At 36.9% G+C, this 17,821-nt stretch overlaps 1 protein-coding gene across 1 annotated transcript in view; it reads left to right on the forward strand.

Moving 5' to 3' along the window:
* Positions 1-17,821, forward strand: part of LOC117314800 (agrin-like) — a 182,244-nt gene that overhangs the window by 35,868 nt on the left and 128,555 nt on the right. The window contains exons 2-3 of the mRNA XM_033868904.1: positions 5,506-5,718; positions 11,862-11,918. Of these exons, the coding sequence (XP_033724795.1) occupies positions 5,506-5,718; positions 11,862-11,918 (270 nt within the window). The remainder of the gene's footprint in view (positions 1-5,505; positions 5,719-11,861; positions 11,919-17,821) is intronic.

Below are 17,821 nucleotides of genomic sequence, written 5' to 3' on the forward strand. Positions count from 1 at the left end.
CCTATGGCTATAGAAATCAACTAATATGACATAAAGTAGGGGGGATACAAATCCTATGGCTATAGAAATCAACTAATATGACATAAAGTAGGGGGGATACAATTCCTATGGCTATAGAAATCAGTCTAAATGACATAGAGTAGGGGGGATACAATTCCTACGGCTACAGAAATCAGCTTAAATGCCATAAAGCAGGGGGGATACAATTCCTACGGCTATAGAAATCAGATTAAATGACATAAAGTAGGGGGGATACAAATCCTACGGCTATAGAAACCAGCTTAAATGACATAAAGTAGGGGGGATACAATTCCTATGGCTATAGAAATCAACTAATATGACATAAAGTAGGGGGGGATACAAATTCTATGGCTATAGAAATCAACTTAAATGACATAAAGTAGGGGGGATACAATTCCTATGGCTATAGAAACCAGCTTAAATGACATAAAGTAGGGGGGATACAATTCCTATGGCTATAGAAATCAACTAATATGACATAAAGTAGGGGGGATACAATTCCTACGGCTATAGAAATCAGTTTAAATGACATAAAGTAGAGGGGATACAATTCCTACGGCTATAGAAATCAGCTGATATGACATAAAGTAGGGGGGATACAAATCCTATGGCTATAGAAATCAACTAATATGACATAATGTTTGGGGGATACAATTCCTACGGCTATAGAAATCAGCTTAAATGACATAAAGTAGAGGGGTACAATTCCTACGGCTATAGAAATCAGCTTATATGACTCAAAGTAGGGGGGATACAAATCCTATGGCTATAGAAATCAACTAATATGACATAATGTTTGGGGGATACAAATCCTATGGCTATAGAAATCAACTAATATGACAAAGTAGGGGGGATACAAATCCTATGGCTATAGAAATCAGCTTAACTGACATAAAGTAGGGGGGATACAATTCCTACGGCTATAGAAATCAGCCTAAATGACATAAAGTTGGGGTGATACAAATTCTAATAAAATATTGATTAGGTTGAATATTAACTGTATGTATTCAGACACACTTATTCATTCACATACATGTTTATAAAATCTTTGTTCTAACTGATGATTGTCTGATTGAAAACAATAAACTATTCCAGTTGAAGAAGACAGAAATCAGCTGTTAATGCAGTTTTTGATGATTTCTGTTCCTATCACTGACTTTTCATGTATTTTTTTCTAGATAAATTCAACAGTCAGCACAATGAAACAAATAAAGTGTGCAATGTATGTTTAACTTTGATTCTGATGAAATTGTTGAGTATGATCCTAACAAACGAAGTAATACTTAAAGAAAAAGAAAAACTTGATAACATGTCTTTATCACTATTTCATATTGCATCTATATGCAATTCTTCAGACCATGAACATTTTTAACAGTTTTGAAGAGAACATGTATTTGTGTCATTTGAAAATGTCCTAAATACATAATAACAAGTCAATTCTTTAATTCACTAGAAATGAAACTCAAAATTTAAAGTAATGATCACTTTAGTGATTTAAAATCTCACATCTTTATACAGCACATAGATCATGATTAATTTCCTCTTTTCAGTGGGACCCTGAAGAAAATCTGTGATTTGGTTGATGAATTCAAAGTTCATGTTGGTTGTTTAAGGTTCTTTTTAAGAATGACTTATATATTCTTTTACCCCACTCCAACATCTACATAGGTGAACAGGTGATAGGTAATAATGATTAAAACAACACTCTGTCCACTATGACAGATATTCCCTGGGGCCATCTAACAGGTTTACCTTTCCCCAGGTGACACACTCAGGGCAGACTTTATATTCAGTATAATTTTCAATTATTACTGCTTCAGTGACTATATCAGGGTTGATCAACAATTCAAATGATTTTTAACAGTTTTGAAATAATTCATCAATTTTATTGAATAGTGAAAGAGAAAAAAAAAATGAAATTATATGATAATACTTTATTTTCCAACCTTTTAAAGCAGTTAAACGGTAAAAAAAACATTTTCAAAATTCTTACATTGTTACCATATGATAAATTTTAGGGGGGGGGATACAATTCCTATGGGGGGGATACTTATCCTATGGCCATTTTTTGTATCCGGATACTTATCCTATGGCCATATATTGTACCCGGATACTAATCCTATGGCCTGTTTTAGTATCCGGGTACTTATCCTATGGGGGATACAAATCCCACATGACACCGGAACTGAAAGACCTTCCCGTTGCAAGTGAACCGGAGGAACCTCTGTGCCGACTTCTTGATGGGGATGTGGAAGTAGGCATCCTTCAAATCTATTGAAGTGGCTGACATTCCATCTCTCACGGAGGCGATTATGCCCCGAGGAGTCTCCATCTTGAAGTGAGGAGAGTCCGTACCAGAAACATTCTGGAATAGAAGCCGGGGGTGCACTCCGCCAAAGGTACCTCCTCAACCGCCCCTTTGACAAGCATGGTCCTTACTTCCTCCTGGAGAGCCAAAGCCGTTCCTGGATCCCCGGGAGGAGGAAAAAAGATTGGCTTTGACGCTAACGGCGGATCCCGCAAAAGCGGAATGCCTAGCCCCTCCTTGACAGACAAGGCCCAGGGTTTTTTTTTGGCTTTTGTTTGAATGAAAACCATCCATAATAAATACAAGATAGAGTTAATAGTTGAGTAAATACAGTACAAAGCATGATTTGTGCAGAAAATATCTAAATATTGTGTTTAATTGTGTTTTTATGTGCTGTGTTTGCACTGTAGCTACCTCGATCTAGCTACACTTGTAGGGATCGTCACCGATCTCAGTGAGGATCAAATCATTCGTAAACCATGCGGGAATCATATTTGTTGTTTTATTTTTATGGTAATTTCAGGATAGGACTGAACAATTTCTTCACACAAAAAAAATTAACAACACATTCTTCCCCGAAGTATTTGCTTGTAATTTTGTAATATGATTCATGCTTTTATATGGTTTAAGACTCCTGTTTGAGATCAATAAAAAACATTAAAGATCTGCTCTATCATTGAGTATTCAAACTATTTTCTGCACAAATTATTACGCTTGCTACCTTGTCTGGAGTTAAATATCTGATTGCTGTGTGGAGGCTACTCTGAACACTGAATTCCAAATGGTTACCTGGTACCTATCTACCCTTTTAAAATACTCATCTACCCCATGAAATACTCATCTACCCTCATAAAACAATAATCTGTCCTCATAAAATAATAATCTACCCCCATAAGACACTTATCTACCCCCATCAAATACTCATTTTCCCTCATAAAATAATATTCTATCCCATAAGACACTTGACTACCCAATCAAATACTCATCTATCCCCATCAATTACTCATCTACCCCCATCAATTACTCATCTACCCCCATCAATTACTCATCTACCCCCCCCCCCCCATCAAATACTCATCTACCCCATCAAATACTCATCTACCTCCATCAATTACCGTACTCATCTACCCCCATCAAATACTCATCTACCCCCATCAAGGACAACACCCAGCAAACCAGGACGAGACCCCACAAGAGCAGGACCCCAGCAAGGACGCAGCGACCCCAGCAAGAGCAGCAACCCCCAGCAAGGAGCACGACACCCCAGCAAGGACGCAGCGACCCCAGCAAAGACCAGCACCCCCACAAGACCACAACCCCACAAGACCAGTGACCCCCATCAAACGAGCACCCCAGAAGCACACTCAGATCACCCCCAGCAAGACGCAGCGACCCCACCTCATACGCAGCTACCCCCCATCAATACTCATCTACCCCAGCAAGACCAGCTGACCCCACATACTACGACCCCCACAAAGCATCGACCCTCAAAAGCACGACCCCCAAAAGCATCACCTCGCAAATACGCATCTACCGCCAAAGAAGCAGCACCTGCAAAGATCGCAACCCCCAGCAAGGACGCAGCACCCCAGCAAGACTGCAGACCCCCAGCAAGGAGCAGCGACCCCCAGCAAAGACTCAGCACCCCATCAATTACTCATCTACCCCATTCATTACTCATCTACCCCCATCAATTACTCATCTACCCCATCAATTACTCATCTACCCTCTCAAATACTCATCTACCCCCATCAATTACTCATCTACCCTCTCAAATACTCATCTACCCCTCTCAAATACTCATCTACCCCCATCAATTACTCATCTACACCCATGAATTACTCATCTACCCCCATCAAATACTCATCTACTCCCATCAAATACTCATCTACCCCCATCTATTACTCATCTACCCCATCAATTACTCATCTACCCCCATCAATTACTCATCTACCCCCATCAAATACTCATATACCCCCATCAATTACCCATCTACCCCCATCAATTACTCATCTACCCCCATCAATTACTCATATACCCCCATCAATTGCTCATCTACCCCCATCAATTGCTCATCTACCCCATCAAATGCTCATCTACCCCCATCAATTACTCATCTACCCTCTCAAATACTCATCTACCCTCTCAAATACTCATCTACCCTCATGAGATACTCATCTATCTTCATAAAATACAGACAGACAGATGGAAAGACGGACCAGGGACAGACAGACAGACTCACTCATCAGGAAATCCAAGTAATGTTTATTGAAATCCATGTAATGTAGATGGAAATCCATGTAATGTAGATGGAAATCCATGTAATGTAGATGGAAATCCATGTAATGTTGATGGAAATCCATGTAATGTTGATGGAAATCCATGTAATGTAGATGGAAATCCATGTAATGTAGATGGAAATCAATGTAATGTAGATGAAAGTCCATGTAATATTGATGGAAATCCATGTAATGTAGATGGGTCAGGATGACCTATAGTCATCATGTTCATCTGTTGTCGTCTGCCTTCTGCCTTATGTAAATTTTCACATTTTAAACTTCTTCACAAATTCTACCTGTGGGATTCATCTCTTACTTACATTAAATGATCCTCAGATAGTCCTGACCAAGTGTTGTTATTTTTTCGGTCAGTCCAAAATCCAAGATCGTCGCCATGGCAGCCATCTTGAAAAAAAACTTTTTCTCAAGTTCCACTGGTGCCATTGAACTGGAAATTTGTGAAGATGTTAAGGAAGAGGAGTCAACAAATTCTTTCCACCAATGGCAATTCACCTCAAACTTGGATACAATGATCCTGAGATGGTCCTAACCAAATGTTGTTATTTTTCTGGTTAATCGAAAATCCAAGATTGTCGCCATGGCAGAAAGTGCCACTACACTTGCCACTGAGTATGCATATACTACAGTTGTACAAGGGTCATTAGAGTTAGAATTGACCATTATAGTCCCATGGGCCTCTTGTTCCAGTGAATATTTGTGAAAATATCTCGCATGGAATATGTGACTGACTGAACATTTGCCGAAACATATCCATGTTTGCTGATGGAAATATATGTATAATTGCCCTATGATTCACCATCTTAAAAATCACAAACTTCCAGTATCTTTTCTGTAATATTGATACAGCAAATAAAGAACTATGATTTATTTTCACAGAACCATGCGCTGGATTTGTGTGTGAACCACCAAAAGTCTGCCAACTGGCCAGTGACCGAAGACCTGTGTGTCGCTGTGCGGAGACGTGTCCGGACACCCTGGAGCTGGTCTGTGGCACTGATGGTGCAACATATAGCAATATGTGTCGGCTTGAAATGGAGGCGTGTCGTACCATGAGGGACATTCGACTTCATCACTCCGGCAAATGTCAAGGTATGTTTTTATGTATTTATCATTTTTATAACAATTTTTAGAATTTGACCAAAAACAACGGATATTGCATCTTTTACAATGTTTTTGGAATATCTAACATCTTATCATATCCCCTTTCTCTGTGCTGTATACATATATGCTTGTGGATTTTACAATGTATATACCGTATATATTTTTTCTTCAATGAAATTTTACTAACACTGAATGATAAAACATCTCCTAACAGAGATGTTTATTTTACTTATGCAAACTGTGTTGATGGCTATAACCTTTTCACAACTTCACTGAATTGCCCCTGCGGCTACACCGAATGGTCGCCAACATCACAGCTTTCAGCGATCTGCAGTGACCCTCAGGAATGACACAATTGAAATATTTTTCAATAATAAAGTTTTCCTGTTTAACTGGTGGGGTGCTGTGTTGATATGGTCCAACAGGTCATCATTATACCGGGGACTGCAGCCATCAACTGATTTAATCCCTATTTCAAAGGTTAACAACTATTTTTTTTTTATCTTATTGCTGGTTAATGTTATACCAGAATGAAAAGAAAATGCGGCTTGCTATGTACCCTGTATAACTGTAAACTCATATTTTCCTCCAAAGATATCAATGTTAATTAGATCAGTTTTATCAAGGTTGCAATCCCCTTCAGTACCATTCTTGAATTATCTGTTTAATCATCCATATTCCCACAATATACAAATCGGTGTGCCAGAGGCTGAACATGGAGCTTATGCTTATTACGTTTGAATAAGATTTCATCAAAACATTTTAATATCTTGAGGTTTTTTATGATGCTTTGCTTAATTGCTTGGGTAAAAAGCAGATAATTCAATACATTACTTAAACATTTTTTTTAAATTTCACTGATTTCACTATAAATTCACAGGCTTGCTTATCCCCCCCAGTTAATGCACGACAGGTTGTACTTAACTTGTTTAAAAAAATTCAATTCAAAACAATGGATTATTAAACATGTTATAAAATTCATTACAATGATCAGAAATGTTTAAAGTCACATGATCAAACCAATCAAGGTGGAGTGTCCCACCACTCTGTGTAGTAACTGACTCTATAATCACCAAGTAATGTAGATAGGTCAGGATGACCTATAGTCATCATGTTCATCTGTTGTCGTCTGCCTAAACCTACCTAAACCTATAACATACACTTATATAGGAACAAAACACTAAGAAATATATTTACTATATTATTTTTGTAACACCAACAATTGTCTCCCCAGATATCATCTGATAATTAATTCTTTTTTTATTATGAAATCTACCTGTCTTTGTTTACTTTTTTATCAGTACTTTACTGAAGCATTGTTTGTAATGGTGGTAACTTGTACTTTACTGACACATTGTTTGTAATGGTGGTAACTCATACTTTACTGACACATTGTTTGTAATGGTGGTAACTTGTACTTTACTGACACATTGTTTGTAATGGTGGTAACTCATACTTTACTGACACATTGTTTGTAATGGTGGTAACTCATACTTTACTGACACATTGTTTGTAATGGTGGTAACTTGTACTTTACTGACACATTGTTTGTAATGGTGGTAACTTGTACTTTACTGACACATTGTTTGTAATGGTGGTAACTTGTACTTTACTGAGGTATTGTTTGTAATGGTGGTAACTCATACTTTACTGACACATTGTTTGTAATGGTGGTAACTCATACTTTACTGACACATTGTTTGTAATGGTGTTAACTCATACTTTACTGACACATTGTTTGTAATGGTGATAACTCATACTTTACTGACACATTGTTTGTAATGGTGGTAACTCGTACTTTACTGACACATTGTTTGTAATGGTGGTAACTCATACTTTACTGACACATTGTTTGTAATGGTGGTAACTCGTACTTTACTGACACATTGTTTGTAATGGTGGTAACTCATACTTTACTGAGGCATTGTTTGTAATGGTGGTAACTCATACTTTACTGACACATTGTTTGTAATGGTGGTAACTCATACTTTACTGACACATTGTTTGTAATGGTGGTAACTCGTACTTCACTCACACATTGTTTGTAATGGTGGTAACTCATACTTTACTGACACATTGTTTGTAATGGTGGTAACTTGTACTTTACTGACACATTGTTTGTAATGGTGGTAACTCGTACTTTACTGACACATTGTTTGTAATGGTGGTAACTTGTACTTTACTGACACATTGTTTGTAATGGTGGTAACTCGTACTTTACTGACACATTGTTTGTAATGGTGGTAACTCGTACTTTACTGAGGCATTGTTTGTAATGGTGATAACTCATACTTTACTGAGGCATTGTTTGTAATGGTGGTAACTCGTACTTTACTGAAGCATTGTTTGTAATGGTGGTAACTCATACTTTACTGACACATTGTTTGTAATGGTGGTAACTCGTACTTTACTGAGGTATTGTTTGTAATGGTGGTAACTCATACTTTACTGACACATTGTTTGTAATGGTGGTAACTCGTACTTTACTGACACATTGTTTGTAATGGTGGTAACTCGTACTTTACTGACACATTGTTTGTAATGGTGGTAACTCGTACTTTACTGACACATTGTTTGTAATGGTGGTAACTCGTACTTTACTGACACATTGTTTGTAATGGTGGTAACTTGTACTTTACTGAGGTATTGTTTGTAATGGTGGTAACTCATACTTTACTGACACATTGTTTGTAATGGTGGTAACTCATACTTTACTGACACATTGTTTGTAATGGTGGTAACTCGTACTTTACTGACACATTGTTTGTAATGGTGGTAACTCGTACTTTACTGACACATTGTTTGTAATGGTGGTAACTCGTACTTTACTGACACATTGTTTGTAATGGTGGTAACTCGTACTTTACTGACACATTGTTTGTAATGGTGGTAACTCGTACTTTACTGACACATTGTTTGTAATGGTGATAACTCATACTTTACTGACACATTGTTTGTAATGGTGGTAACTCGTACTTTACTGACACATTGTTTGTAATGGTGGTAACTCATACTTTACTGATACATTGTTTGTAATGGTGGTAACTCATACTTTACTGACACATTGTTTGTAATGGTGGTAACTCATACTTTACTGACACATTGTTTGTAATGGTGGTAACTTGTCAGTACTTTACTGACACATTGTTTGTAATGGTGGTAACTCATACTTTACTGACACATTGTTTGTAATGGTGGTAACTCGTACTTTACTGACACATTGTTTGTAATGGTGGTAACTTGTACTTTACTGACACATTGTTTGTAATGGTGATAACTCATACTTTACTGACACATTGTTTGTAATGGTGGTAACTCGTACTTTACTGACACATTGTTTGTAATGGTGGTAACTCATACTTTACTGACACATTGTTTGTAATGGTGGTAACTCGTACTTTACTGACACATTGTTTGTAATGGTGGTAACTTGTACTTTACTGACACATTGTTTGTAATGGTGATAACTCATACTTTACTGACACATTGTTTGTAATGGTGATAACTCATACTTTACTGACACATTGTTTGTAATGGTGGTAACTCGTACTTTACTGACACATTGTTTGTAATGGTGGTAACTTGTACTTTACTGACACATTGTTTGTAATGGTGGTAACTTGTACTTTACTGAGGTATTGTTTGTAATGGTGGTAACTCATACTTTACTGACACATTGTTTGTAATGGTGGTAACTCGTACTTTACTGACACATTGTTTGTAATGGTGGTAACTCGTACTTTACTGACACATTGTTTGTAATGGTGGTAACTTGTACTTTACTGACACATTGTTTGTAATGGTGATAACTCATACTTTACTGACACATTGTTTGTAATGGTGGTAACTCATACTTTACTGACACATTGTTTGTAATGGTGATAACTCATACTTTACTGACACATTGTTTGTAATGGTGGTAACTCATACTTTACTGACACATTGTTTGTAATGGTGGTAACTCGTACTTTACTGACACATTGTTTGTAATGGTGGTAACTCATACTTTACTGACACATTGTTTGTAATGGTGATAACTCATACTTTACTGACACATTGTTTGTAATGGTGATAACTCATACTTTACTGACACATTGTTTGTAATGGTGGTAACTCGTACTTTACTGACACATTGTTTGTAATGGTGGTAACTCGTACTTTACTGACACATTGTTTGTAATGGTGGTAACTCGTACTTTACTGACACATTGTTTGTAATGGTCGTAACTCATACTTTACTGACACATTGTTTGTAATGGTGGTAACTTGTACTTTACTGACACATTGTTTGTAATGGTGGTAACTTGTACTTTACTGACACATTGTTTGTAATGGTGGTAACTTGTACTTTACTGACACATTGTTTGTAATGGTGGTAACTCATACTTTACTGACACATTGTTTGTAATGGTGGTAACTTGTACTTTACTGACACATTGTTTGTAATGGTGGTAACTCATACTTTACTGACACATTGTTTGTAATGGTGATAACTCATACTTTACTGACACATTGTTTGTAATGGTGATAACTCATACTTTACTGACACATTGTTTGTAATGGTGGTAACTCATACTTTACTGACACATTGTTTGTAATGGTGGTAACTCGTACTTTACTGAGGCATTGTTTGTAATGGTGGTAACTCGTATTTTACTAAAGTATTGTTTGTAATGTTGGTAACTCGTGTTTTACTGAAGCATTGTTTGTAATGGTGGTAACTGGTACTTTACTGAAGCATTGTTTGTAATGGTGGTAAATTGTCAATATACTTATTTATTTTGAAGCATCTCTTTTTTAGTTTTGTAAAAAAATGGCAGAAATAAAATCACAATTGGTGAATTTGTTTAAATGTTTCCATTGTATTGTACATACAAATTAGAACTGGTTGGAAAATGTTCCCTTATTTTGGTTTAGATGAAGATTGAACAAAATATAGTTAATGAAAATTTTGTAAGCAGGTTTGAATACACAAATTGGTGGGACACACTATCATTTATATGATACGTTTTGTAAGATAATAGAGCATTGATAGATATTACAGCTTTGAACATTAATTGTGATAAAAGTTGAATTAAGATGTTACCTTAACACTATTAATTAAGATTAGAGAGAAAAAAAAAGAAAAGATGGTCAGTGGAATATACTGTTAGGTTAGCTGGTCGTAATAACAGCCTGGTAGTGATAATGTAAATAGTGATTTAGAATTTGTTTTCATTACTACAGCTTATAATAGAATGACAATAGTATAGGAGTGACAATGTACCCCTGGCAACTCTTCTGTATAGTGGTCGGTGTTTAATGAGAGCAGTGATTGTTTAACCATCTTGTTGAGTATAACTGATACAGCTAGGTCTGCTTATGAGGCCTCTTGTTGCATTTTATAAATAATCGTAGATTTGATGTATAATCTTATATTGCTTGAAAGTGTAAATGAAGAAAAGCTAAGTAACATTTGTAACCTATTAATATTTGAAACACTAAAATATGTTATAAAAAATATAAAAAAACTAAATAATAAGCATTATATGTAAACATGCATACTGTTTTAAACATTTAACTTGATGAAATTCATGTACAAATATGTCAACACTGTTCCCCATTAATAAAGGTAAAACTGAAAAATGTCTAGTATGATAAAGTAAGTTAAAACACCAATAAATGTTGTCCTTGCTCAGCCACTGGACCGGTGAGCACTACAGACTCCTTTACACTATTGTCTGGGCCTGGTGGGAGTTGTACATATTAACCTACTAACCCTCTATATATAGCTACTAATCCTTGCATTTAGTGTCTAGATCTGTCTGGAACAACTGGTTGAATCTCTACAAATGTCAAACTGTACAATATGTTATACCATCATGAAAAATATATCAAATCATCTAAATGATTTAACATTACAATCCTGTAATATAAATGATGAAATATTAAATGTTTCAATCTTTCTCAATATCTCAATGCCAACTCTTTACTAGGATCAAGATATATGTGTATCATTTGAGAATAATAGCTTGGAAAATATTGCTCCATGACATTTTAAGAAATAGCCTGTGAGAGTTTTCCATCGTTGACCCAGACATGATCAGAACCTCTTGAGTATTGTTTGATCGGTTGTGTATGTGTATTTTCAGCAGTTTCGGGGCCCAATGTAAACATTGTTGTTCAGGACGAAGTAGAAGCATATCAGGGTAAAAGTGTTCAGTACAACCATGTCCAGTTTCCATGGTAACAGATATGCATATATGTTTCTTCTCTGATTTACAAAACACTGTCCATACATTTTATCTATTTATATCTTGTTGGATCGTTTTAAATCAACAAGAACAAATAAAGGACTTTCGAAATTTTGTATAGAACTTCTCATGTTCCCAAGAGCTTCTATCTCTGAGCAACTTAATTATAATTTTGCTTGAATTATTCCATATCCCTTTATCAAACTTAGTTCTTCTAAAGAAGCAGATATGTTTGATCTGTGGTATCATGGAACTTCCTCATTGTTTTGTACATCTGTAGATCCATGGCAATTCATCATGTGTGGGTGTAAGGTTTGAATGCCCTTGTCTACCTGGACATCCTCTAGCTCTGTCTTGTAGTTATTCCTTTAGTGTTCATTCACCAAACAAGACCAGCAATTCATAGATGGTATCCAAATCATTTTGTCAATTATAAGGTAACATTATTAACACGAGGAAAAGAACTTATCTTTGTACAAATATTAGTGTTTTCATCTTAAATATATCTGTTATCTTTTCTGTTTTCTTTGTAGGAACAATTACTGAAATATTTCACACTATATAGTTGAACATACAATTTTTCAAAACTACAATGTAATTTGTAATTATGTTTATTAAACCTGACTTGACTGACATCAAGGAGACGTATAGCATCTAGTTTTATATCAAAGTATCTCAGTAAATGGAGATAATCAGAATCTATTAGAAGACAAAACCTACATGCGTATACCTTCACAAAAGATGAACATAAAATAAAAAACTAAGTCAGGGGTCATCAGATATACAGTTGTCATATTAGATACAAGGTATTGTCATAGACACTAAGTCAGAGGTCATCAGATACCAGGTATTGAAATGGACACTGAGTCAGAGGTCATGACTGAGTCAGGGGTCGTCAGATACCAGGTATTGTAATGGACATTGAGTCAGAGGTCATGACTGAGTCAGGGGTCATCAGATACCAGGTATTGTAATGGACATTGAGTCAGAGGTCATGACTGAGTCAGGGGTCATCAGATACCAGGTATTGTAATGGACACTGAGTCAGAGGTCATGACTGAGTCAGGGGTCATCAGATATAAATGTGTCATATTAGATACAAGGTATTGTCTTAGACACTTAGCCAGGGTCATCAGATATACAGTTGTCATATTAGATACAAGGTTTTGTCATAGACACTTAGTCAGGGGTCATGACTGAGTCAGGGGTCATCAGATATACAGGTGCCATATTAGATACCAGGTATTGTAATGGACACTGAGTCAGGGGTCATGACTGAGTCAGGGGTCATCAGATACCAGGTGTTGTAATGTACACTGAGTCAGAGGTCATGACTGAGTCAGGGGTCATCAGATATACAGGTGTCATATTAGATACAAGGTATTGTCATAGACACTTAGTCAGGGGTCATCAGATACCAGGTATTGTAATGGACACTGAGTCAGAGGTCATGTCTGAGGCAGGGGTCGTCAGATACCAGGTATTGAAAAGGACATTGAGTCGGAGGTCATGATTGAGTCAGGGGTCGTCAGATACCAGGTATTGTAATGGACACTGAGTCAGGGGTCATGACTGAGTCAGGGGTCGTCAGATACCAGCTGGTATGATGAGAAAGAATAACTGATGTAGATTGTACAATGCACATTCATTAACATAAATATATAAATTGATATACATAAGTGTAAGTAGGAGGAGCAAGACTACAGTATTACTTCAGTTATCCAGCAGTCTTCACATTTAGAGTAGTTGGCATGCATAAGAATAGTCACTAATTTAGACAATTAGATAATTTGTATTACTGGAACTGTGACTTAATGGTGTTGGTCAAGTCGGGTGTCAATATATCATCAATAGTGACCCTCAATTTCACTTTCTTCATCAAACACAAATTAGTGTGCTTAAATACCGTATTTATCATGAAAGATATAGAAATAGTTTGTTAGTTTTAGAATAGCTAGCGTTTCAATTTTTTTAAACTACAGATGTACAAAAATGATCACAAAGAGGAGTAATTTTCATTGGGAATGAGACACTCTGCACAAACGCCAAGTTCCCCATAAGGTTTCTGAGAGGAGACAACTTCTCTGTATACCCAAGGGAGATAAGCATGTCTTGTTCCTCTCCTAAACACCACCTGAAATGAACTTTTGAATCATGTTTTTCAGTTAGTGTAAATTTTATGCAAGCTCACGTTCTCAACTGAAGAAGGAAGACTTCAGAAACTAAGAAAAGTTTTTATTCAGGGAAGGTCACCAATTTATCTACATATTGTTATATCTGCATTGTATATGTACAGCTGAATTGCTATTAACGATTAGCAATTCGAAGATATAAGGGGGAAAACAGTTTACTTTCAAAAGAGTTAAAATCATTAAACTGTCAGTGATAAAAGACTGGTGTTTAGGAGAGTCGCTTGGTAACCTTAAGGGGAAAACAGTAGAAGCCATACCTGCACCTTAGTAGATTTTGTGTTTGTCGCAGATATTTATACAAATCATTCCATTACAGGAAAATATTAAAATCTGGCATGTTCAATGGGGTTATAAAAGTTCATTAATTACTTTGTTACACATAAGTGCAGAACATTTTACATCATAACAGCAATATAACTTTGGGCATTTGAAGCTTACATAATGGTAATTATTTTGAAGATTGCAAAATGATGATTATTTTGAAACTTTTATATATATATATATACACAAAGATAATCATTACGAAGCTTATATAAGAACAAATATGTGTCCTTGGGAAGGTTAATGTATAAAAAAAAAATAACAAAAAACAAGACTTTGCCGCTTGGCCTTTCTGCCTTCTCAGGCTTCTTCAGGCACACTGAACACTTGTAGATTTGAATGTTGCTTGGACATGTATGCATGATGTCATCAATTGTGATGATGTCATTAGTTTACAATAACATGACAGTTCATTATAAACAAAGTCGTAACAGATGGAATAATGTACATTCAATAAACTTATTCTGCTTTTAGGTTTTATTCAGCATTTCAATAAACATTTTTAGCTCACCTGCCCGAAGGGCAAGTGAGCTTATGCCATGGTGCGACGTCCGTCGTCCGTCCGTCCGTCCGTCCGTCGTCCGTCCGGCGTCAACTTTTCCATTCAAGCAACTTTTTCTCAATAACCAATAGTCCTAGAAACCTAATATTTGGCCTGCAGCATGCTGTGGTGAAGGGCTCCCAAGTTTGGTCAAATGAATAAAGTTGACCTTCATTCAAGGTCACAGGGGTCAAAAAGACTAAAATCTTTAAACAACTTCTTCTCAATAACCAAGAGTCCCAGGGAGTTGATATTGGGTTTGTAGCATGCTGGGGTGAAGGGCTACCAAGTTTGTTCAAATGAATGACCTTGACTTTCATTCAAGGTCACAGGGGTCAAATATGCTAAAAAAAAATAAACAACTTCTTCTACATAGCCAAAAGACCCAAGGACTTGATATTGGGTCTGTAGCATGCTGGGGTGAAGGGCTACCTAGTTTGTTCAAATGAATGACCTTGATTCAAGTTCACAGGAGTCAAAAAGACTAAAATTTTTAAACGACTTCTTCTCAATAACCAAGAGTCCCAGAAACCTAATATTTGGCCTGCAGCATGCTAGGCTGAAGTGCTCCCAAGATTGTTCAAATGAATAAAGTTGACCTTCATTCAAGGTCACAGGGGTCAAAAAGACTAAAATCTTTAAACGACTTCTTCTCAATAACCAACAGTCCCAGAGACCTAATAATTGGCCGGCAAAATGCTGGGATGAAGGGCTACCTAGTTTGTTCAAATGAATGACCTTGACTTTCATTCAAGTTGACAGGAGTCAAAAAGGCTAAAATCTTTTAACGACTTCTTCTCAATAACCAAGAGGCGCAGGGAGTTGATATTGGTCCTGTAGCATGCTGGGGTAAAGGGCTACCAAGTTTGTTCAAATGAATGACCTTGATTCAAGTTCACAGGAGTCAAAAAGACTAAAATTTTTAAACGACTTCTTCTCAATAACCAAGAGTCCCAGAAACCTAATATTTGGCCTGCAGCATGCTGTGGTGAGGGTCTCCCAAGTTTGTTCAAATGAATAAAGTTGACCTTCATTCAAGGTCACAGGAGTCAAAAAAGCTAAAATCTTTAAACAACTTCTTCTCAATAACCAAAAGGTCCAAAGACCTAATTTAGGCCTGCAGCGTGCTAGGGTGAAGGGCTCTCAAGTTTGTTCAAATGAATGACCTTGACCTTCATTCAAGGTCACAGGAGTCAAAAAGGCTAAAATCTTTAAACGACTTCTTCTCAATAACCAACAGTGCCAGAAACCTAATATTTGGCCTGCAGCATGCTGTGGTGAAAGGCTCCCAAGTTTGGTCAAATGAATAAAGTTGACCTTCATTCAAGGTCACAGGGGTCAAAAAGGCTATAATCTTTAAACAACTTCTTCTCAATAACCAAGAGTCCCAGGGAGTTGATATTTGGTCTGTAGCATGCTGGAGTGAAGGGCTACCAAGTTCGTTCAAATGAATGACCTTGACCTTCATTCAAGGTCACAGGGGTCAAATATGCTAAAAAAATCAAACGACTTCTTCTAAATAGCCAAAAGACCCAGGGACTTGATATTGGGTCTGTAACATGCTGCGGTAAAGGGCTACCAAGTTTGTTGAATTGAATGACCTTGACCTTCATTCAAGGTCACAGGAGTCAAAAAGGCTAAAATCTTTAAACGACTTCTTCTCAATAACCAAGAGTCCCAGAGACCTAATATTTGGCCTGCAGCATGCTGGGCTGAAGGGCTACCAAGTTTGTTCAAATGAATGACCTCGACCTTCATTCAGGGTCACAGGAGTCAAAAAGGCTAAAATCTTTAAACAACTTCCTCTCAATAACCAAGCGTCCCAGTGAGTTGATATTTGGTCTGTAGCATGCTGGAGTAAAGGGCTACCAAGTTTGTTCAAATGAATGACCTTGACCTTCATTAAAGGTCACAGGGGTCAAATATGCTAAAAAAATTAAACGACTTCTTCTAAATAGCCAAAAGACCCAGGGACTTGATATTGGGTCTGTAGCATGCTGGGGTGAATGGCTACCTAGTTTGTTCAAATGAATGACCTTGACCTTCATTCAAGGTCACAGAGTCAAAAAGACTAAAATCTTTAAACGACTTCTTCTCAATAACCAAGAGTCCCAGAGACCTAATAATTGGCCTGCAAAATGCTGGGATGAAGGGCTACCTAGTTTGTTCAAATGAATGACCTTGACTTTCATTCAAGTTGACAGGAGTCAAAAGGCTAAAATCTTTTAACGACTTCTTCTCAATAACCAAGAGGCCCAGGGAGTTGATATTGGTCCTGTAGCATGCTGGGGTAAAGGGCTACCAAGTTTGTTCAAATGAATGACCTTGATTCAAGTTCACAGGAGTCAAAAAGACTAAAATTTTTAAACGACTTCTTCTCAATAACCAAGAGTCCCAGAAACCTAATATTTGGCCTGCAGCATGCTGTGGTGAGGGTCTCCCAAGTTTGTTCAAATGAATAAAGTTGACCTTCATTCAAGGTCACAGGAGTCAAAAAAGCTAAAATCTTTAAACAACTTCTTCTCAATAACCAAAAGGTCCAAAGACCTAATTTAGGCCTGCAGCGTGCTAGGGTGAAGGGCTCTCAAGTTTGTTCAAATGAATGACCTTGACCTTCATTCAAGGTCACAGGAGTCAAAAAGGCTAAAATCTTTAAACGACTTCTTCTCAATAACCAACAGTCCCAGAAACCTAATATTTGGCCTGCAGCATGCTGTGGTGAGGGTCTCCCAAGTTTGTTCAAATGAATAAAGTTGACCTTCATTCAAGGTCACAGGAGTCAAAAAAGCTAAAATCTTTAAACA

Source organism: Pecten maximus, chromosome 16 (assembly GCF_902652985.1).
Source record: "Pecten maximus chromosome 16, xPecMax1.1, whole genome shotgun sequence".
In the NCBI taxonomy this organism is placed as follows: Eukaryota; Metazoa; Mollusca; class Bivalvia; order Pectinida; family Pectinidae; genus Pecten; species Pecten maximus.